General features: G+C 46.1%; 1 protein-coding gene across 2 annotated transcripts in view; it reads right to left on the reverse strand.

Moving 5' to 3' along the window:
- Window positions 1–653: 653 nt before the first annotated feature.
- MTHFSD (methenyltetrahydrofolate synthetase domain containing) overlaps window positions 654–23,821 on the reverse strand; it is a 152,999-nt gene continuing 129,831 nt past the window's right edge. For both annotated transcript variants that reach the window (XM_078669260.1, XM_078669259.1), the window contains exon 9: window positions 654–1,643. In XM_078669260.1, coding sequence (XP_078525386.1) covers window positions 1,125–1,643 — 519 coding nt within the window. In that variant the 3' untranslated portion in view covers window positions 654–1,124. The remainder of the gene's footprint in view (window positions 1,644–23,821) is intronic.

The following is a 23,821-nucleotide window of genomic DNA, read 5'->3' on the forward strand; positions in this document are numbered from 1 at the left end:
TGGTATGTAAAAAGAAGAACATAGCAGACACAAAGGACAACAATATCTTGTGAATCATCTAAAAGGTGTCCAAAAGGACCCCACCATTCACCACTTCACCCGTGAACCACAGATATCACACACGCAAAAATAGTTACTTCATACATGTTTTGCTCGCGATGATGGCAGATATACCAGTTCTGGGGGCTAGACAGACTTTTTACTTGGAGATAAGAAAGTAAGCAGACTCTCGTCAGTTTTACAGATGATCAAGCTAGTGTTCCCCGACAGTAATCATGCTGGTGCCGCCACCACCAGTCACCAAAGAGCATGGCTTGAGGGAGAGAGTCACCAAAATAAATCGCAAAAAGGGCACCACTTGGCAAGTTCCCCTGGATTGGGACCTGGTATGAATAGTGCCAAAAACCACAAGATGGCATAGGCACACCCAGATGACACGCAGGAATATCAAACTTCTAAGAGAAAAAACACTAGGTAGTTCTGGAAGGCATTAGATGGGACGGCCTAACAACTTTAACATTCCTAACAGAGGTGTTTTTCTTCCAGCAGTGAGCCGTTCCATGGGGTTTGGGGTATGATTTGCCCAATGTCACAGCTTGAAAATAATATGATGAAAAAAAGGAAAAACTGCAGAGTAACTCTGTACGTACAAACCTTTTTAAAAAGTAATTTTATTACAACCTGCTTATGCAGAGTCTTATGAATTCACATAGTGAGTTATTTCTTTTAACTCAAGGACTTCATCACGGTGTGGCAGACAATCCGTTCAAGCACTTTTCTGGCAACTACCCAACGGGAATATTCCCACAAGGGTTCAGGCAGGTACACTCTGGTAGTCCTTGGATTTCAATAATGGCCGCCATGATCATAGAGAAAGGCTTCTTATCCATCGCCTAAAAATAATAAATTATTTCTCTGCTTCCAATATAAAACTGCCCTTTCTGCAGAAATCTATGAATTACAGAACAGTTGGCATTGCAGCATTTTTTATTCTTTTGTACAGTACAATAAAAACTTTGTTTATACTCCAATTTTGATTTTTGGAAACTATAGCGATTAAATTCCCGGCAAAACACGCATAGTTCATTTCACTAAACAAAAAGAGAGATGTGGTAAATTCTGAGTCAGGCAGTTGTTTCAGAGGATTGGCTTTCGCCTCTCCTAATTCGTTGGTTTTTAGCAAGCTCTGCTCGGAGTGTCTTCCCACCAATGCACAATCCTGCTAGTGAAGACAACACGTTCTCAGCAGTGACCTGGTCCTTGTAATCCAGGAAGGCTCTACGCTGCGCACCATGCCAGTTGAGGCGCAGCGGTAACGCGTCTCTTTCTCGTAAGGCACTCTTTAACTCACTGACACGAACCTCTTGAGGGATATTCCCTATATAAACTGTAGTAATGGTACAAGCATCATAGGGTCCTTGCTTTTCTGGTGATCTTTCATTTCCTCCCCTGTTGTGTTCATGTTGAACTGGGCCGGTCTCCACACTCATGGTCTTATGATCTTCTTTGGTTTTTAGGACAGGTCGTTGATTGTTCTCATTCGGAAGGCGCTCATCCTTCAGGGATACATCCTTCCCCGCCTCCTGCTCCTTCTGGCGAAGAGTCTTTAAGATTGGGATTCTTTGTAGCATTTCCCTGCTGATCTACAACACAAAGGTTACAAAAATGGAAACATTTAACATTTTTGTAATATCATACAAATTTGTACTATTGAATACAAACCACAGCCACTGTTTTTTATAAATCCACAATATGTATGCAATTAATACAACAAGACATAATAAATACATTATTTGAACACCACTCTACAGCTTGGCTTAAAACACGAGCATAGTGGCTCATGACGAGCTCAGCTCGCCATGAGCATGGGAGGGGTTAAAGACCTGCCAAGGATGGAGCGCAGCACCAACCGCATCAAAACCGGGCCATTAGGATTACCAGTTTTCTCCTTTTCCGAGGAAAGGTCCCGGTACTCAAGGAGAGAAAATATAAAAGTGCTGGTACTCCGTACCGGACCATTTAAAGCACTGGTGTTCAGCAATTCCAGGTCGGCATATCTATCTCGTAGTATTTAAACATTACTCCTTCAGTGTAAGTACCTCAAGCAGTTAGTGTGTTGGTTCACAGTGCTATTTTGAGTAAATACATTTGTATTATTAGACAGGCCAATGATATAACTTATGTTGAATATAAGAGATTTTTATAATTTATAGGAGAGTATCTTGCAGTATTTAAACGTATTAACAATACTGAAGAATTTCCTCACCCTTGCACACGAAATGTTATATTTCACTAGAGGATTGCTGTTAATCCGGAAATAGCTTATAAAACTCTTATAAATTCACTAACACCGAAAGAGGGTTACTGACTGTGCAATTTGAATAACAAAATAACGCATTACACATGTAGCTTGTTTATCTTCTGTCCTCCCTCTTCGCAGGGTTTATCTATGCTCTTTGTTTTTTAAAGTTTAATGTATATCAAAGATACCAGACAAATACGATATTTGAATGTGACAGTAGGCTTGTTTTTTTTCACTTGTTATTAAAAATATGGACTGTGTTTAAGTGGTCTAGGAATTTACTTTGTATTTTCTTCTTACCTTTACACACAGTTTTTTAATCTGGTTTTAGATGGGTTTCCTTATTTTATATTAAGACTTAATCGAATTAAACACAAAATATATACACAAGTAAATACATAACTACATAAATGAATAAATAATGAAAAGGAACTAAAATCCCTAGTGTTATAAACGAGTACCCAATTTCGTCTTTGACGACTTACATGGCTCAGTTATCGAACCACTAGATGCCTGCATCTTCCACTCTGGACCTTCTATGTTGGTTTCCGAGTGAACTTGATCTGCCCTGCATCCTCCTCATCCTCTCTCTTGACTTTCCACACATTTTTGGGGTTACCTCACTTTCAGTTCTTCTCTTTCCCCTCCCACAAATGGGTGTCCCTCCACTGTATTTGCATCACCTATCAGCTTATCCTGTTCTTGCCTAGGTCCTACCAACAGACCTTCTCCCCCAGTCTCTCAGCCCCCTCATTTGTATCTGGAGCACTACATTTGACTTCTTGTGAGTCATAGTCAGCCAGGCGACCGGTCTCATTTTGCTGTTATGGTCTGCACTGCAGTATTGGTGGCTGCAGGCTTCACAGACAAACTTCCAGTGTGCTTTCGCTAAAAATGTGATTGTGTCCATTTCTTATCTTATGCTCTAACTTGGAACCTATTTTTTTCATAAATAGTGCTGTATTACCCTTGGGTCTCCTTTACTTTATATAACGTTGCATAAATAAATATGTCAGGTTCAGAAAATAGTGAAAAACTGAGTTTTTCAAAAGTGCCTACAACTGATTCATATGCAAACATATCGTTCCTGAAGAACATCAAACACGGTTCCCTTTCACCAAGCAGACTCCAAGGGCCATCATTCTTTATTTCTGAATAAAGCAATTCTCGTCAGGATTTTGCAGCGCTGTGAAGTAACCAATCAAGGACATGCGGCGCTCTACACCAATATTATATATAGAAATACATAAATGTAAAGTGAAATTTCAGGTTCGATGCAATAAAATCTAATTAAAAATTTGACTCAACATTAAAATTGCAATGGAACCTTTGTATATTATGCTGCTCTAGAGCAGTATTAGAGCAAAGTATAGAGCAAAGATCTTATGTACATATACATACATACATATTATAAATCTGCTAAATGGCACGTGTGAGACAATTTAGACAAACATTGCCTCACACAAATTGTTTCTACATGTAATTGTGTATGGAAACTCGTAAATGCGTTAGAACTAAAACAGTTCGAGATATAACTTTAAAAATTGTATCAAGGAAACAAAACAAACTAACTTTAACATGAACTCTAGAAAAACGCCACCAATTCTTTTTGGCGCTCGAGCGCTCTCGCAATAACTACTAGTTAAACGATGTAAAGAGATGTGTGGTATCTTCCATCGTCTAAACCCCCCGGCGCCCTCGCGTGTGATGGAACTGCTCGCGGTGACATCACTTAGAATGTCACCGCGACCAGAGTTCCAAGGCGAGCGCCGGGGACTGTGGGACAGTTCGGAGTAATGCAAGGCTGTGGCTGAGGTCGCAGTAGTTTAGTCTCTACAATAAAGACTTACTTTACAATCACCTTTCTGCGTGTGACCCTGCTTTCGGTGATTGTTACACTGGCGACGAGGGAAAACCTTAATGCGACCTCAACACGCCAAGGAAGTTCAGCTGACTGTGAAGAAAGGAAGCGGGCGTTGCTGATAAGTTCTGATCTCGCCGCGGGATGGAGCGGTGACAGTCCTGAAGCGCATCGTGTTACACGCAGCAGTGAACGTATGAGGTGACTGCGAGACGGAGCCCTGCACACTAAATGAAGTAAGGTGACCACTGCTGGCGAATTGCGCGTGTACGTTTTGAAAAAGAAAAGGGCCGCTTCTTGGTTTGGCTTGGCGGAACATTCCTTAACGTGAGTGCGAGCGTCAGCTGGTGAGAGACTGTCACCTTTGAGACTTTGGAAGCCTTGCCGTGTCCTCGGTTTCACGCGCAACTGTGTGGCATAGTAGGACCATAGGGCAGGAGCGTGTAAATTCACTCACCCCCCCCTGAACCTGTCACATTACCACAGGGCGCCTCAGCTGTAGAGAATGCGCACACAGCAGCGCGTATTGTGACGAGCGGTGATCTTGAAGGATGTCGAAGGGGGGGGGTGCATCTGACTGCTGCGTAATATAACAAGATCAATGTGCAGCGGGGGAGAAGCTGAAAAGTACTAACAGCTGCTGGTGTGATGTAAGACAACACGTCAGGAAACACCCAGAAGCACAACGTGGGTGGCGGTGTTACTAAGAAGCGCGTTAGAACAGCGCGTTTGGACATTATTTTAACAACGTGGCAAGAGAATAGTCAAAGGACCTACGAAGAGGAGCTGTGCAGTGGGCGCTTATTATGGGATATAGCGGAGTGACTCTCTCTCTCTCCATAAAAAAAGTTTGACTGTACTTGCCAGTGTTCATCAAGAGGGTTTCTGGACCATTTCGTTTTTTTTACCACCAGCGCAATTAAAGTCAGTCTGCGCCAGTATACAAGCAGAACGTGGCGTAGGGTTCAAGGAAAACGTAGTAGGGAAATTTGTCACCATCCCATGCTCCTGTACTGTATCCCTGTATTCAAGAGACTGTTCGAGTGTTACTTTGCCTGTCTGCTCCTATTGTAAAATTATTTGAGGGACTGCAGTGAAGGGATGCATGTTTCATATGATTTATGACGACTTATCTCCTCCTCTTAAGTGCAACTGTGTTTAGTGAGTGTGTGCCTTTCCCTGGCCATCAGAGAAATACGCAGTGCCCAGCATGCAAAGTGTAACCCCTCCACCTTTTTTCCTAACCACCCCAGGGGATCCCAATATCCAGTGGAAGAAATGGAAAAAAGTATTTTTAAATTACGCCACGGTTTGTGGGCCAAACCTGGGTTTAGAAAGGAAAGTTGCTTTGTTGGCCTATTATCTTGGTGCAGAAGGGGAGGAGGTCCTAGATCATCTCCCAGAGTTAGGGGCACAGGAGGCAAGGGGTCTTAACGAGTTTGAAGTTAGCCTTAAAAAACTAGATTTACACTATCTTCCCAAGACCAGCACGATCATGGAGAGGTACCACTTCTGGAAAAGAGTACAAAAAGAGGGTGAGTCGATAGAAGATTTTGTGTCAGATTTGAGGAAGTTGGCCGCCACTTGCAAGTTTGGTGGGGCAAGTGAGGAAAGAATCAGGGACCAATTTGTCTTGGCGTGTAGGATGGAAAGAGTGCGCGAAGAGCTATGGCTCAAGGATGACCCACCCCTGCGGGAAGTGCTCATTGTAGCCAAGCAGGTGGAGCACATGCTTCAGTGTGTTAAAGAAATAAAACTAGATGCAGGGGAAAAGAAAATAGATGAAAAGGCCAATGTCAGTGAGGTGGTGACAGAGTGTGAGGCAGTGTCCATAGTAAAAAACCAGAAGATAGCGAGTAAAGAACAGAAAGAGGGCAGGCCAGGGGGATCGTTCAAAGGCACTTGCTATAGGTGTGGCAAGCAGGGACACTTAGCTAACGACAGAGAATGCCCTGCTCTCAGATTCACGTGCAACAGGTGTGGGAAGAAAGGACATTTCAAACAATACTGCAAGAGTGGGCAGGGAGTCAGCAGGCAGAGTAGAGACAGGACAAATGTAGTGTGTGACGAGTTTGTTGTGCAAGTAAAAGAGCTACCAGTCCCTAGTCCCAACGACCCTGTGTCTGCAGAAAAGGTGGTACAAGTCGGGGAGGGACAAGTCTGTAGTCCCAAGGATACTATAAAAGTTGGGGAGGTTGAGTTAGAAGCATTGTTTGACTCCTGTTCAAGAATCACCATTATTAATGCTAAGGAGTTCTCACGTGTGTCAAGGGGAACGATAACTTTGAAAAGAATGGATCTAAGGCCAGGGGGGTATGCTGGTCGGCCCATCTCCATGAAGGGGTATTTTGTAGCGAAGGTACATTACAGCAACAGATCGACAGTCTCCAAAGTGTATGTGTCCACTGTAGGAGACAACATTTTGGGGTGGCAAGCACAGAAAGAGCTGGGGGTCTATTTGAATCCTAACTGCAGTCCCCAGATCCTTGTACAAGAAATTGTTGAACACAAGGCTGACGTGGTAACAGAGTTCAAAGAAGTGTTTAGAGAAGAACTAGGATGTCTGAAAAACTACTGTCACAAAATAAGATTGAAGGAGAACGCCAGACCGGTAGTGGCTAAAGTTAGGAGGCTCCCCATTGCAATTCAGGAAGAGGTGAGGTCTGAACTGGCGAAACTGTGCAAGGCCGGCGTCATCGAGCCGGTGGAAGCCACGGAATGGTTGGCCCCCATTGTAGCAGCGAAGAAGAAGGATGGGTCGGTCCGGCTCTGCATAGACTTAAGGGCATTGAACAAGGAGGTCGTGGTTGACCGTTACCCCTTACCCAACATCACCCAAATGATGAGCATGCTAGAAGGTGCCAAGGTGTTTTCAACCCTCGACCTCACCTCGGCCTATTTCCAAATAAAGCTACACGAAGAGTCTCAGGAGCTCACAGCGTTCGTAACACCCATGGGCGCATACAAGTTCAAAAGAATGCCGTTTGGACTTGTCTCGGCGGCCGCCGTATTTCAGAGAGTCATGGGCAACATGTTGAAGGGCATCCCAGGTGTCATGTGCTACCAGGACGACGTGCTCATTTTCGCCAAGAGCAATGAGGAGCATGACAGCAGACTGAGATGTGTGCTGGAGAGGTTTCAGTCGCAAGGCCTCACAGTCAGAAAAGACAAGTGTGTGTTTGGCTCTGCAGAATTGGACTTCCTTGGGCACAAGGTGACGACAGAAGGCATATGTCCCAAAGCCGAACTACAGAACACCATAGTCAACCTGACACCCCCCAAGAGCAAGGACGAGATCAAGTCATTCATGGGGATGTTAGAGTTCTACGGGAAGTTCATAAGAAACCTGGCGGGAAGAACTTACGCCATCAGGCTACTGCTTAAGAAGGAGAACGAATTTCAGTGGAGTCAGGAGTGCCAAAGGGAGTTCGAGGACGTGAAGAAAGCACTCGCAGAGGCCCCCAGTTTGAAGTCATATATACCCAACCGAGCGACGGTACTCACCACCGATGCGAGCGCAAAAGGTTTGGGAGCTGTCCTCACCCAAGTTGGAGAAGCAGGAGAAGAAACAATAGCTTTTGCCTCAAGGTCACTCCAGAAGTCCGAGAACAACTATTCGGTGATCGAGAAAGAGGCTCTGGCAGTATCTTGGGCAGTAGGAAAGTTCAGAGACTTCCTTTGGGGAACTCAGTTCACCCTCCGAACTGACCACAAGCCGCTAGTTGAAGTATTCAGTAAGAAGGGCTTGGATGCTATCTCCAGCAGGATAAGGCGTTGGGTGGTCGGCCTTCAAGAATACACTTTTGATGTCGAGTACGTCCCCGGGACACAAAACCTCGCAGCGGACTGTCTGTCCAGACTCGTCAGTGATGAAGAAGCGAGAGGGAAGCAAGGGAGGACGGACGAAGAAGAAGAGGATCTTCTGTTGGAGGATGTCTGTGTCATCCAGAGGGCATTAGGAGAAGAAACATGGAGAAAGGCGTTGGAAGAGGATAAAGTTCTGGGAGAGGTCTACCTAAGGATAAAAGGCGGATGGAAGCACGGCGACAAACAGGACGAAAACCTGCGGCCATACCTGGCCATTAAGGACGAGTTGTCCATTGTAGACGGATGTCTATTCAGGGGTACGAGACTTGTACCTCCTGCAACCGTAAGAGGCAACCTGGTCGAGTTAGCCCACGAAGGGCATTTGGGCATCACCAAAACCAAACAAAGACTCAGGGAGAGCTATTGGTGGCCAAACATGGATCTGGTCACCGAGAGGAGAATCAGGGAGTGCATACCGTGCAGTAACAGCGACAAGGTCCTGAAGCGACAGACGCCCCCCATGGTATGCAGGCCGCCCCCTTCAGGACCATGGGATGAGTTGGCATTGGACATCGTGGGCCCCATGTCAGGAGAACTGCGGACACCCTACATCTTGGTGCTAGTGGATTTGTATTCTAGGTGGCCAGAGATAAAGTTCGTCAGCGAAGTCACGACCAAAACTGTCATCAGCTTCCTAGAGGAAGTGTTCATCCGAGAAGGATTGCCTAGCAACATCCTCACGGATAACGGCGTGCAGCTATGTTCCAAGGAAATGGAAGGCTTCCTGGAAGCGAGAGGTATCAGACACAAGCGGTGCGCCCTATACCACCCCGAGACTAACGGCATGGTCGAACGGTTTAACAAAACCCTCAAAGAAAGCATCCAGTTGGCCAGGGCCAGTGGCATAAGCTGGAAGGAAGAGGCGTGGAGAAGGTTGGAAGCTTACAGGTTCACTCCACACCAGACGACGGGAGTCACCCCGTTTGAATTGCTTCGTGCCAGGATACCCAGCACCAAGCTAACACCAGGATGGATGGAGTGGCACAAGGGGTGGTCAGACCGAGCTAAAGAAGCGAAGACCGTGAAGAAGCAGGAGGAAGCCGCGGAAAAGAGAAAAGAAGGGTACGACTGGCGCAAGGCCACGCAGAAGGTTGAATTCAAGGTGGGAGACAGTATCAAGATCAGAGCTCCCACAGGAAAGGCTAACTGGTCAGAGTACACCAGCCCCACCAAGATTACTAAGCTATTCAAGAATGCAGTCAAGACAAGAGAAGGGAAAATATGGAACCTTGGGAGGGTTGTAAAGTACCATCTGCCAGTGAACGGTCCAGAGAATTCAAAGGGGTGGGAGGGAGACCCCAGACAGGGCTTCAGTTCCACCACCAAGAGGCAATCGGTGGGCCCCCACCCCAGCGGTAGGCCTAGTAGGAGAGTTACAAGACCTCCCCGGCATTTTGATCAGTATGTTATGATGTAAACCAGGTCATCTTGCCTCCCCTGGTCATGTATTTACACCAGGCCTAGGAAAAGTACTGTTACACACCCCGGTTGGGTGTCCTCGCTCTACCTGATGCATTTTACAGTTCTTACTATGCTTTATGTCTTCTTTCCGCAGGGAAGGGGGATGTGTGGTATCTTCCATCGTCTAAACCCCCCGGCGCCCTCGCGTGTGATGGAACTGCTCGCGGTGACATCACTTAGAATGTCACCGCGACCAGAGTTCCAAGGCGAGCGCCGGGGACTGTGTGACAGTTCGGAGTAATGCAAGGCTGTGGCTGAGGTCGCAGTAGTTTAGTCTCTACAATAAAGACTTACTTTACAATCACCTTTCTGCGTGTGACCCTGCTTTCGGTGATTGTTACAAGATGCCAATGCTTACATTCATAGCTCACTCAAACGATATTCTAGCAGGGGAAACCAAAACTCATAGAAATTAGATGTAACCATGGTAAAATGACTTATGGCCCACATATTTACTAGGATAAAGTCCTTTAACCGGGGACATCTTCTTTACACTAGCACATTGGTAGTAGGCGCTGACCAAGGAGCACATCAGATGAGATGAAAACTGATAGACAACATGGTCAGTAAGTATAAAAAATGCTAATACATACTTCAGCATGCCATGGTGATCATAGTTAGGAGCAGCGCTGTTCCAGGATTCCGCTCTCTTTCTGCAATATTTATAGATTATTAATTGCAAGGAGGTGTCGTGGTCATTTATAGTGAGGCAGAGAACTTGACTGCACCACTAGATGGCGCCAGACGCCTTGGCTTAGCTTTTCCCGAATTACATTTTTGAAAGACTTAGAAACAGATGCTTATGGCATCTGAAACAAGCATTTACAATGCAATATGTCTCGCATTTACGAGAGTTTGAGCTATTGGCACTGTAAATGACAATGCCTTTTATTTATGTGTGGTTTTTAAAACAGATAAATAAAAGGTTGCCATTTACAATGCCAATTGATTAAACTCTCACAAATGCGAGATCTATTGCATTACAAATGTGTTCAGCGGCTGTGCTATAAAAATGTTAAAAAGCATTAGGAGAGAGCGTGTCCTGCCTGCAAACAGCAGGCAGGACAAAGCTATTTGAGAAAATAGTGCTCAGAGGCTGTAATTAAAGTCTACTGAGGAACAACACACGTAACAGGAGGTGTTGCCATGGGAGGTTACAATATGAGACAAGGCGGTACTAAGGAGGGACTACTAAGCCTATTGACTAATGAACAGCCACAGTTTACAGTGGACAATGACACAAGCCAATGAACAATATAGACAGAGAGTGGGCCGAGCTTCAAGTCCCTACCTGAATACAGCACGTCTCGCAGAGCAGCGAATGCACTGCCAAGGCTCGACTTTAAAAGCAGGAAGCATTTACAGGGTTATCATAATGTTTTGGCCTCAGGTCTTGCACTAACCTTTGACAAGCCTCCAGTATGCAACAAGTGCTCAGCATCAGAAAGAAACCCAAAGACAGAGCAGTATCAGTCGTAAACTCTTCTCCACACAGCAAAGAGCGGGGGAGTTGCAATCAGCCAGGGTTAAAGGCACCAAAACTAATAGAGGAATCACTGCACCCTTTTATGGAAATGGAGAAGCATTTTGGAAGCACGTTGGGGAACATTATCAACAACGTGAGTGATGGGCATTTATAAATGAACATTTTAAATACATTTCGAAGGCCGCGTCTGAAGATTCGGAAACCCATTCATGTTGGTTTTTCGAGTTTCGTATGGAACGTTTAGAGAATTTCGAGGACTAATAGAACATTGTTAATCATTAAGGAGCCTGCGGCACCAACATGAAAAATGTGTGGCCCGAGATAAACCATAACATTGGCCCATCCGCTGGCTGAGCTTCTTCAGATCCTCTCCCGGGATTTACAGAGCCTCTTCTATTCAAAGAGGAAAGGCATCTGCTACCAACAAAGCTACGACACAGAAACAGCCTCTAAGGTCCCAGTGATAATCAAAGTACGACGGCCCAAGGGCCACATGCAGCCCTCCTGACTCTTTAATTGCGGCCCCTTGTTATCAGCAGCATGGAGCTGCACTTGACAGAGCAGGAACATTCAGAAAGTTGTGAAACGGCAATACTTTGTTTATACCTTAATTAAAGTAATGGTAGAGAAGAAAAGAAGGTGTCCTAGACAACTTATCTTCAGGAATGCCTTTAGTTTTGGAAGTCATATTGGGCAATACATGTGAACCATGATAAACACTCTGCAAACTTCAAATAAGTGTTTTTATTACTATGCATGAGCGTTTTACCTTAGTAGATCAGATGATATCAATGCATTGAGAAGTATTTATAAAAAAGGGACAGTTTTCAAACATAAACTTGGAAACATTCATGACGCCCCCGTTCTGAAAACACTGTCATTAGTGAACCAAGAGGCAAATCATTTGCCAGGTGCAGCTTGTGTGTAGCCTTGGTTGTTATATAACTGGAACAACATTATAGTTAATTACATAAAACACAATAGAAGGTTTTCTACTGCACACATCCTGAACTCGTATATTCTAAGTGCTCGTGTGTGGTAATGAAGAAAAGGAACGCAAAGTGAAATTAACCAATTGCTTAAGACCACTCAATTTGGTAAGTGGGGAAGCCAGTACTGATCCCAGGTCTTCTAATTTCACATTTTGCAATTCAGCCACCAGATGAGTATCTCTGCCCGCTCACGTCTTACATTAGAAGTTAGTGCTTTGTATTTAATTCTTGGTGCATGAGAATAGAGCGTTGACAGCAGACAGAAGTCATATGAAGGCTCGGTTTGTTGTCCACACATGCATCTGCTTCGCGTCCTCCTACGCCCACGTTTCATCACCCCGACCCTTGCCCTGCTGGCATTCGTGTGGACCTCTGACATGCCACTGTTAGTACTTTGTGGTCCATGGGGAAATGATAGCGAGTAAAATAAACACAAGTCCGAAATGCCTGAAGAGGTCAGAATTATAGCTTCCTCCACTTAACCAAGCGTAGGGGGATCCTTTTTCAGGACGGTTCCCCTCACACACCAAAGGTGTCATGCTTCATCATAGGGGTGCCTCCTCGTGTGAGAGACCTAGTCTCTACGCTGGCTACAACCCCCTCTCTACGAGGGAGGAGCTCAGGGATGTTTTAATTGTAGCATGACCGGTGTACTAAAACCCTATGTGAGCTTGGTGTGGTAAAAAAGGTGGAGTGCTGGTGTGTGTGTGATTTAAAACTGGCTACGGGGTTAGCTATGCAGCAACTTTATTCCGCTACCCAGTGTCAGGATTAAAAACAAATCAAATAGCTTGTAACACAGGTGCTGCTATTAGGAGCGTCTGTGTTAGTATAAGACCAACATGTTTCGGCCTAGGGACCTGTACAAGTGTCTAAGAGACGGGAAGGGACAGCCTAAACAAAAGAAGGGGGTACACACATAGGTGTCCTTTCAGACAAAAAGGGAAGGCAGCCTAGAGCCAAGGATCCGTGTCACATGTGGGTGGTGGAAGAGGATCCAGGATGACGTGAAACTGAGTGTAATCGGTGGTGTGGTCTAAGCGGACCACCTATAGGGTTACCAATGGGGACATGTGGAGGAGGGAAAGGATGATCCAGGATAATGTGAAACAGAGTATACTCGGGGGTGTGGTCGAAGCGGACCACCTGTAGGGTTACCAAGGGGGCCCTATGGAAGATCGCGATGGCCCAGACAAGTAGGTAATTATGCTCTAGGGCAGTATAGAATCCTAACTCCCAGTGTCAAAACATCCCTGAACTCCACCACGTAGAGAGGGGGGGGTTGTAGCCCGCGTAGAGACTAGGTCTCTCTCGCAAGGAGGCACCCCTATGATGAAGCATGACACCTTTGGTGTGTACAGGGAACCGCCCTGAAAAGGGATCCCCCTACTCTTGGTTAAGCGGACAAAGCTATAATTCTGACCTCTTCAGGCATTTCGGACCTGTGGCTTTTTCTGTGATATGATTTAAGAGTGGGGAGGTAGCTCACGCTGGTCCTTAAATGTCCCTTAGCCCCCTTGTGTGAATTCAAATGTTTGCGAGTACCCATGCTCCAAGCTCGTGCTATGTATCTCGAGGCAAGGGTGCGCTCTAGCAAGCGCCATCTCATCTTCCAGCAATCCTGCCCAATCCAGTCTCCCAGTACAGTGCCAAGAAGCCATTAGATGTAAGCCCTTAATAAAAATCTAGCAAACCGAAGCATTCAACTGAGTTTTGTGGATTTGAATTAGGTGGTTTGGGCATGTTGTATGGAAAAAAACCACTACGATGTTCAAAGGTGAAATTGAAAACAAAGTTTGTTTATAGAACGGAAAGGCAGTGTACAGCTTTGAGATTTTTCAGACTGCACGTATAATACCAAAACACAGTGATTTACAAGAATTACTTGACCAGCTTTTAAGTTGATAATTGTGGCTGCTGGTAAAAGATAATCACCGCACACTCCTTGGCATCGTGTCCTGCTCATAAAGACTAGACCGCAAACAGGGGCAATACCACACTGCTAATTTCAAGCTTCTGAATTCCAACCCCTGGATGCATGGTTTAGCAGTTAGATTTTAACATTTTTTGAAAGTACCGACCACCCTGCCTTTCTGCAGCTGCTGATTATTTGGAACAGAACCAAAGGGCTCAAATGATACGATATTTTTTGTCTGAGCCGTTCTTGGAGGGAGTCCAGCAAATATTCAAATTGCTGATTAGAAAGTAAGTGGAGAATAAGCCGATAGGGTTTAAGTATCTTAGTAATGACACACGCGGAAAAACACTTAAATGCTATGCTTCTACAAGGTTTCTTGGTGCAAAGCAAACGCCAAAAAACGAAAAAATGTAAAGAATAAAAATAGGGGATTAAGCGGTTAGGCAGCCGACATTTCTTCCATCTGCTTAGCATCACACCCTCCTTCATGCTTTCCCCGCTGTAGATCTTCTGTCCTCAAATAATTGAAAACATATTTTCCTGCCAAAAACTACCCCTACAGTATACGAATTTTAGATAGCAGCAGCCTTAATTTCACCTGATTATTAGTAATAGCTTGGACACAATCCTGCCCATAGATGCAACTGTTTCATGTACGTAACAAAGATGAAACGCCAATTTCTTGATCAAATTTTTATTAAAAAAATTCAGCGAAATTAGGTTTACAGTCAATCGCTGCTGTAGGTTAAGCCACAATTGTGTAAGTAGCAATGGGGGAAAAAGAACATTCTGTATGAAAATGCCTCCAGCTGATTAGAATTGATTTCACTGTAAAAGTACTTTAACATTTTTTCATAAAAGTAAAGCTTTGACGTCAATTTAACATCTCTACTGCCAGATTCCAGTATGCTGAACCTGTCATCTGAAGAATAAAATAACTCAATGTTCAAAACATGCTGCAGGTATAAGGCGCATTTAGAAATGATTATCAAAATAGCTATCTTAAAGGTTGAAAGGTGGAGAGGAGTTCAGTGCTAATGACCTCCCACCACTTTCATATTTTCCCTGAAAACATAGACTTAGAGACACATTATAGCCAGCGGTTGAAATGGAATTGCAGAAGAGTGGGTACTCACTGGCCAAGAGTACCTGTGTGTTATTGAGATGTGCTGGTACTCTTCCTCTGAAAGTATTGAACCCCCTCCCCCCACTGAGAAATGCCGGTATTCCTCTTTCAAATGAAAGGAGTGCAGGTACTCAGTACCCCGAGCACCAGCACGGATTATAATAATCAACTCTGATTATGATAATTTTGAAAAAGTAGTTTGCGCCTGTGTCAGGATATCAACTTTTGCTTTAACCCCACACCACATGGGCTTTTACTAGCATTATATACAGCTGGTAAAATCTGGTGCAAACAGCCCACAATTTGAGTTACTACAGCCCAAAAAGTAAGAAAAAACAAGTCACTTACCTTCGGTAATGCCTTCTCCGGTAAAGACTATCTAGTCACAGATTCCTTACATTTGAAATTTATCCAGGTGTCAACTAGATTCGGAAGATTTTGTTGTGAGCAGTACCCCTGCACACTGGTAGGTGGGGTTGATCGGCTCCATGTGGTGTTGTTGGTAATGTCCGTTGCACCTATATAAGCACCACCAAAGTGCTCCGAAGTCAGTTACTTTTAATGGCTTTCCACGCCTGAAGAGCGGAGTCATGAAGCGTACTGACACTGATGTGTCTAAACTAGGGCCCTGAAAGAGATCAACACTGACCCTAGAAATGTGTCTGCAGAGCGGGGAGGAATTGGGTGGTTTGATGAGGAATCTGCAGCTAGATATAGTCTACCAGATAAGGCGTTATGAAGGTTAGTAACTTGTTCATTTAATAGAGCCTTCTAGCCGCAGATTCCTTACCTTTGAATAGATACCCAAGCAATACTATCCCTGGAGGACAGTCTGTGGACCAATTTCAGACATGGAAGTACTGTAGGACCGAACAGGTGAAGTAACCATCACTACGGACCTGACTGTCTATACAGTAATGTTTGGTGAATGTGTGCCGGGAAGTCTATGTGTTCCCTGGTCGATAACCAGAACTGGAACTCCACAAGGGAACGCAGTGGTCACAGCTTTAGCTCTGGTTGAATGAGCTTGCAAGGCTTGAGGAAGTTGCTTCTTGGCCAATGCGTAGCAGATTTTGATGCAAAGCACGACACAGCGAGAGATGGTTCACTTCTGCACTGCCCGACCTTTCTTCGTACCAACATACCCCAGAAAGAATTGGTCATCCTCCTGGAACTTTCGTGCGCGGTCAAGGTAGAACGCCAATGCTTTTTTTGGGTCCACACAATTGAGTTACTCATCTTCTTTAAAGGGATGTGGGGGAATGTAAAATGTAAGCGGGGTGATTGATTAGCCTACAAGGGATGGGATGCCCACTTTCAGCAGAAAGGAGGCCCTTGTGCGAAGCACCACTCAGTCACGATAGACTGAGAGGTAAGGCGGCTTAGATGATGAGGCCTGCATCTCACAAACTCTAAGGGCAGATTTAAATGCCACCAGGAAGGCTGTTTTGAGAGTGAGGAGCCTGAGTGGAAAGTTGTGTAGAGGTTTTTACGGAGCAGACATCAAAAATGTCAGAAAAGGACCTGACTCAAAATGAACAGCAATCCTTACCTTCCAGACACTCGCGGGGTCTACAATATTTTTCAAAGACTCCCCCACCGGCATGGTTCACTGCCGCTAGTCCAAGTGTCTATATGTTCGATTTGTAACCAAATGTCAATACACTACAGAAAAGAAGAACATTTCCAGAAAAAAATAGGGAAAATTGTGAGAAAGGAGAGAAAGCACCTTACGGTAGAAACACCAAGGGGGGCTTGCTGGTTGGTGCTCACTAGCACACCAGCAAGGCCCCCTTGGTGTTACTACGGTAGTAGTTGTCCATGAGCACCTGCACTGGCCTTATCTTATTGGAGGGTTGAAAGGCTTTGTTATGTTATGTTATGTTATTATTATTTGTACAGCGCAACAGCTGCCCCAGCAAAGGGGCGTCCTGGCGCTATGAGAAGGCAAACACAACACAACATCAGTCTGGCGCAGAGAAGAACCTAAATTTAGACAAACAATAAGGTTTTGATAGCGCGTCTAAACTGGAGAAGGTCATCAATTGCCCGAGTCTCAGAAGGGAGGAGGTTCCACCACTTCGCTGCCAGTACTCGAAAGGAGCGGCCGCCAGTTCTACTCAGCCTGAAGCGAGGAACCACTGCCAAGTTCTGGCCCAAAGATCTCAGAGTCCGCAAAGGGACATAAGGAATTAGAAGATTCACCGGAATTAGAAGATTCACCAGAATTTGGGGAGACATACCTTTGAGGATTTTAAATGCCACGCAGAGAACCTTGAATTTAATCCTCTGAGTTACAGGGAGCCAATGAAGCGAGTGCATCGTCTTGGAGACCGAGCACCGTCTAGGCAAACCTACCACTATTCTGGCCGCAGCGTTTTTGAACTCGCTGCAGCCGAATGAGTTCAGCCTGATTTATCCCGGCCAAGAGCGAGCTGGTGTAGTCCAGTCGAGACAGTACTGATGCCTGAACCACCAGCTGTCTGGTGGGGGCATCAAAGAATCTCATTATAGGCCTTAGTCCTCTAATAACGCCATAGCAAGAGGCCGCCACCCTCTTGGTATGGCAGATAAAACTAAGTGTTGGATCAAGCCAAACCCCAAGATTTTTTATCTCCAATACCGGAGAGGGGGTCACACCCAGTTCAGAAGGCCACCAGTCGTCGCCCCACAACCCCACTTGCTTGCCTACCACCATGACCTCTGTCTTCTTGGTGTTCAACTGGAGACAGTTAGAGTTCATCCAATTGGCCACTGCCCGTAAGCCGTCCCGGAACCAGAGGGCTTCCACATCAGAGTCCCCACTCAACGTGACCGCCAGCTGCGTGTCATCAGCATATGAGACCATCGTCAGGCCCCATTGCCTGACGACCGCAGCCAGCGGTCTCACGTAAAGATTAAAAAGAGTGGGGCTCAACGAAGACCCCTGTGGGACCCCCAGAGACAACGGGTACGGTTTAGACTTGCCAGGTGGAATCGCAACCTGGAACGACCTGTCCGTAAGAAAGGATCGAAACCAGCATAGGGCAGAGCCCTTGACTCCTACTTCCTCCAGTCGCTGAAGTAAGATCCTGTGCGATACAGTGTCGAACGCGGCACTCAGATCTAATAATAATAGTGCCGCTGTCCGACCCGCATCAAGCACAGATCGCAGATCTTCGACCATGGAAAGAAGGGCCGTCTCCGTGCTGTGGCCCGCACGGAACCCATTCTGAGTTGGGTTTAAGATGTTAGCTCTGGTAAGATGGTCTGCCAGGATACCGTTCACATGGGCCTCAGCAACTTTTGTGGCCCAGGGAAGCAAGGAGATCGGGCGGTAGTTCTCAGGTTTGAGAGGATCGAGGGTAGCCTTCTTCAATATGGGTGTGACTATGGCCTGCTTCCGCCTAGTAGGCACTACACCTGAGGATAATGACAGGTTGATTAAAGACAACACCGGAGTGCTGCATAGCGGCAGCATAGTCCTAAGCTGAGCCGGTTTAAGCGGATCTGCAGGAGAGCCCGACTTAATTTTTAAACTCAAGTGGTCAAAAGCCTCACTTGTTATGGAAGGCAGGGTGTCGAGACACTCACTATCTCTCACGATACACCAGTCTCGCACTAAATTGGATGAGACCATAGGGAAGGTTCGATATATGGCTTGCACCTTCTCGAGAAAAAAAGAGGCCAGACCCTCACAATGGGAATCTGAACATATTTCTACAACCGTTGTCCTCCTAGCCACTAAGTCCTTTAAAACCTTGAATATAAGTTTTGAGGGGTTAGGGCTATTCAGAAACTCCTGAGCATAATAAGCTGCACGGGCTCTGCATACCGCTCTGTGGTAGATCTTAGTTTTAAGCAAAGTAGCGGGCCTTAAGCTCAGGGTCAAACGATTTTCTCCAAAGCTCTTTTAAGGGACGCTAAGGTATCGTCATACCAAGGGATATGCTCTTTAGAGCCCTGTTTAGACCATACCAAAGGGATCAAAAAGTCCAGAGCGCGGGAAATCCACACACAGAAAGCGTCGTACCCATCATCGACATTAATGACCGGGACCAGGGGCGCTTTCTCCAAAAAACGATAAAAGTCTTCCAGTTTTAATTTATTCCAACGGCGTTTAAGGATTTTTTTATCCTTAGATATAAAAGGAGGATCGGACATAGGGACAACCATCTTCACCAGCATATGATCGGTCCAAATCATCTGAATGGGACAAAGTACTCTAATACCCTCTAAGTTGGTAAAAAATGGGTCAAGTATGTGGCCATCTCGATGAGTAGGAGAGTTCACCAGCTGGGAAAACTGCAAGGCCTCTAGATCGGCAGAAAAACTCTGAATAGCGGGCAAAGATAAACAGTCCAAATGGAGATTGAGGTCACCAAGGACATTAAAATTCGCACATCCTAGTGCCTCCGTACTAATTAGATCCGGGAGAGCAGCCCTAAAGGCAGCATCGCAGCCCGGAGGGCGGTAAATTAAAAGGCCCGAAAAGGTGAAGTGATGATTAAACGAAATTTTAAACAGAGCACATTCACATCCGGGAAGTTTAAGGGCTTTCCATTCACATGGGAAAGACAACTTAACAGCCAACGCAATTCCCCCTCCTCTCGTACCCCGATTAAGCGTAAAGATAGCATAGTCAGGGGGAAAAGCGAGGTTCAGTATGGAGGAGTCCGAGTCCTGCAGCCACGTTTCGGTCATAAAAAGCGCGTCAGGTGCCTCTGTTTTAAGGAGATCATATATCTCCTGATAATGTTTTACCAGTGACCTGACATTCAAATTCCAGATGTTAAGATCCCGCTTCCGTGGCATGTGTTTCTGCCCAGATGGTAAATTCAAGGAACGAATGCGCGACGGAGTATCCAATGCCCAAACGCCACAGGTGCAACGATAGGGGCCACAAGTCGGGGCCACTGGGGGGAGATCACAGACAGTGCACAATCCCCGAATGGCCAACAGCTCTTACCTTTGATACCTAATTATAGGTGATGGCATAATGGTAGGAAGGGGCATAGAGTCCTGCCACGACCCGCGATGCCTTAGCGCTGACGGGCGCAGACGGGCAGGACTCTGGTGCGACTCAGGCGCAGCGAAGGCGCGCCCGCTGCGCGATACCGCTGCGCGTTGAAGGGAGCTTTAAATAGGCGTCCCTCCACTCAGCTGGAGCGCTAGAACGCTCATCAGTGACAGCCCCGGAGAGTGAACACCACTCCAAGATGGCGCCCAAAGAGTGCACACCACTCCAAGATGGCGCCCAAAGAGTGAACACCACTCCAAGATGGCGCCCAAAGAGTGAACACCACTCCAAGATGGCGCCCAAAGAGAATCCCACCCCAGGAACCGGACCCGCCTAAACAGCGGTGAGGAGCCGATTAAAGTGCAGGTAAGGGGGGGTAGAATGAGTCCCGTTAAAACCAGGAGAAAATGCAACAAAAATGAACTCAAATATATACCAGGTTAATTAAAATAGTAGCGATGCACAGCTTTCAATGCCAGTCGGCTCACATGGAATTCCAGAATGTTGATGTTGAGACCGGATTGTGCCAGAAACCAGAGTCCTTTGATCTCTACCTATGCCAGATGGCCACTGCAACTAAGAGTGAAGCATCTGTAACTACTGTGAGCTCTGGTTAGGCAAAGGAAAGGGGTCTGCCTCTGACCCAACTGTGATTGGTTAACCACCACTGAAGGTCTTCTGCAGTTCCTCACAAAATCTGGACCAAGTCGGAGAGAATCTCCTAATGTTGCACCAACTTGAACTTAAGGTCCCACTGAAGAGCCTGCTTATACCATCTGGCATGTGTTACCAGCAGGGTGCAGGAGGCGATGAGGCCCAGCAGCCTCAGAATCAGTCTCACCAAAACCCAGGATAGAGGCTGAAATATCGGTTTCATAGCCTGAATATCCTAAACTTGCTGCTCGGGAGGATAAGCCGAGAACACCTCCGATGAAAGGGAGTGCCTGAGAGGGAGTCAGGTCCGACTTTGGCACATTGATAGTGAACCCCAGCGATTGCAGAAAGTTTGCCAGAGTTTGGAGGTGGAAGATGACAGTCTCGAGTGAGCATGCCGTCAACAGCCAGTTGTTGAGATAGGGGAAGACTGGCACCCCTGATCTCCGCAGACTATCTGCAATCACTGTCATCACCTTGGTGAACACTTAAGGAGCACTGGTAAGGCCAAAGGGGAGCACAGTGAACTAAAAATGCTCCTGTCCTACCGTAAACCTCAGATAGTGCCAATGGGTGGGCAGGACGGGAATATGAAATTATCGCTACCATCCAGTATCCTGGGTCCAGGGCAGCCAAGACCTCAGCTAGCATGAGCATCTTGAATTTCTCCTTCTTGAGTAAGAAGCGGAGGGCTCGGAGGTCTAGGATAGGAAAAAGGCTGTTGTCCTTTTTGGGGACCAGAAAGTAACAGGAATAGCAACCACAGCCTACTTCTGGCCCCAAACCCCTCTCTATGGTTCCCTTGCCAAGAGAGCCATGACTTCCTTGCGGGGTAGGGTGTTGGGTGAGGAAGTTTGGATTCTCTGGCACGGGGCGAAGGCAGCGGGCAATCATCCTATTCACAGGAGCCAGGTCCCCAACAGGACGTCAGTGAGGGCATCATTGAATGGGAGCAGAAGTTCCGATGAGGAGAGACCCAGTTGCAGCACCTCTGTCAAGATGTTAGGCTTGACTGCCACAGAGGGCAACTGAAGGTCAAGGACCTCAGTCACCCTCAGCACCACGATACAATAGCGCTACAATAGGCGAAGGGAGCATATCAGTATCTGGGCGTCACCCAGTTCCTCACTCCAGCCAATATTAGGGTCTTCAATGTATGGCTGGTATTCTTCAGGGTTCAACAAGCTCTCCCATTCATCCCTGAGTCCTAGCCCATGGGAAAAGGGCTTCGGCTCTGATATAGGAATCAAAGTTCCTGCCAGCGTCGGGCGATGCCAATCTGGCTCAGAGTCGGAGATCACAATGGGGATGGCACCGCCAGTGGGTGCTGGGAGCGTCAGCATCGGGAATGGGGCCAGAGAAGGCCAAGATGGTACGACCGGTGTCGGTCTAGATCCAGGAATGGATTCCTGGGGGCCCACTGGAGAAAGGGCCGAAGCTGCTGGTGCAGAATCAGACAGGACCCCCTCTGACCCCCATGAGGCCTGAAGGCATGTCGAATGAGTTGGGCTGCCCAAAAAATGAAACGCATGTCCTCATAAAACTCATTGAGTTGGGCAGGGGTCGCTATGTCTCCTGTAAAGTCTGGGAGGTGCGGAGTTGGCACAGTCTCCAAAGTACCATGCCTCGAGTGCCGATGCTCCCTCGTCCCGTCGTACGTTGGATGATGAGAAGTCAAAGAGCACTTTAACTTCTTTCTCTTTTTCTTGTGCCTCTTACCCGATTGTCCCAAGGACTTCTAATGGGATGAAGAGGACTACGAGCTCTGCAAACGATCCAAGGATCTTCTCCTTGACTGAGACCTCGATTTCGTTGGTTCGGCATGCTAGGCTGCTAGCAGCTTCAGGGAATGCTCCTTCAAAGCCTTAGGGGCCATGGATCATCAATTGGGGTACAACTTGGTGTTGGGGTCGCACTCCAGGCACCACAGACAGATGAGATGCAGGTTAATCAACGACATCGGTCAGTGACAGGCGCTGCAAGGCTTAAAACCGGTCTTTCGAGTTGCCATCTCGACACACCAGGAGGTAATAGCTCAAAAACAGTCAACACAACGTCAAAATAATTCTAGATGGCATGGAAAGAAAAAAACTGATGTCAGCGGGTCTGGGTGGCACCTATTTAGGTGTCGCAGAAATCAATTCTGGCGCAGCACCCGCCGATGACGCCATACAGAGCCAGTAGACGCCACCAACTGGCACACAGGCGTACTGCTCACAAAAAATCTTCAGATTCAGTCTAACACCTGTGGACATTTCTAAGGTAAGAATCTGTGGCTAGAAGTCTCTATCAGATAACACAGTATTACTGCATTACCCCCATGTCAAGTACTGAAGCTCGGAACAGTGCTGTAATTGTACACACCCTAAGTACCACACAGAGCAACAGCGAGATTTACCTACAGTGTAATTAACACCTAGGATTGCATGGGGGCTGGAAGAAACCTCCTAAATGTCTAACTCAACAGTTGAAAAGGATACATTTGTGATAGAGTTGGGCTTGAAAAGGTGCCTTTCAAGAAGCATAATTAGTTTGAACTGCAAAATGAAGCTTTTTACTAAAACAAAAAGTGTTTTTGAACTCTTTTCTGTTAATGTTATGCTTTATTGTATTTTTCCAATCATTATGTCTTGTGATTGCACCACTTCTGTTCATATTGCTTTTGTTCATTGTCACCATATCTAAAAAGTTTTCCTCCAACAGTTTAGTTTTGGAACCCTAGTTTCTGTGGTTCTCTTCTGAAATCATTAGAACTCAAATCGACTGAGGAGTTGTGTCCTGCTGGATGTTAAGATGAGATTCAACAATTGTGTGACAGAATATCTTGGACAAAAACTGATCAAGTTGCTTATGCTTAAAGTGGCTGGTGCATTCAACATGTTGAACTTTAAGCTTCTGCCCAGCCACTTAAATATAGAGGCTAATGAAATAAATGCAAAATAAATAAAGGAATACTGCTTCTAAGACAATGTGGTTTCACACATTCTTGATTTGTTGGACACATTATTCCACGCTAGGCCGTCTTCAAACCTCTGAAATGTTGACACCCTTCTCTCATCACTACACTCGATTTTATCAGACCACGTTTCAACCGAATTACCTCTAGAGGTTTGTAGTTACAACCCTCTGTAGAGGACACCCAAATATACAAGTCT

Source organism: Lissotriton helveticus, chromosome 12 (genome assembly GCF_964261635.1).
Source record: "Lissotriton helveticus chromosome 12, aLisHel1.1, whole genome shotgun sequence".
NCBI classification, from domain to species: Eukaryota; Metazoa; Chordata; class Amphibia; order Caudata; family Salamandridae; genus Lissotriton; species Lissotriton helveticus.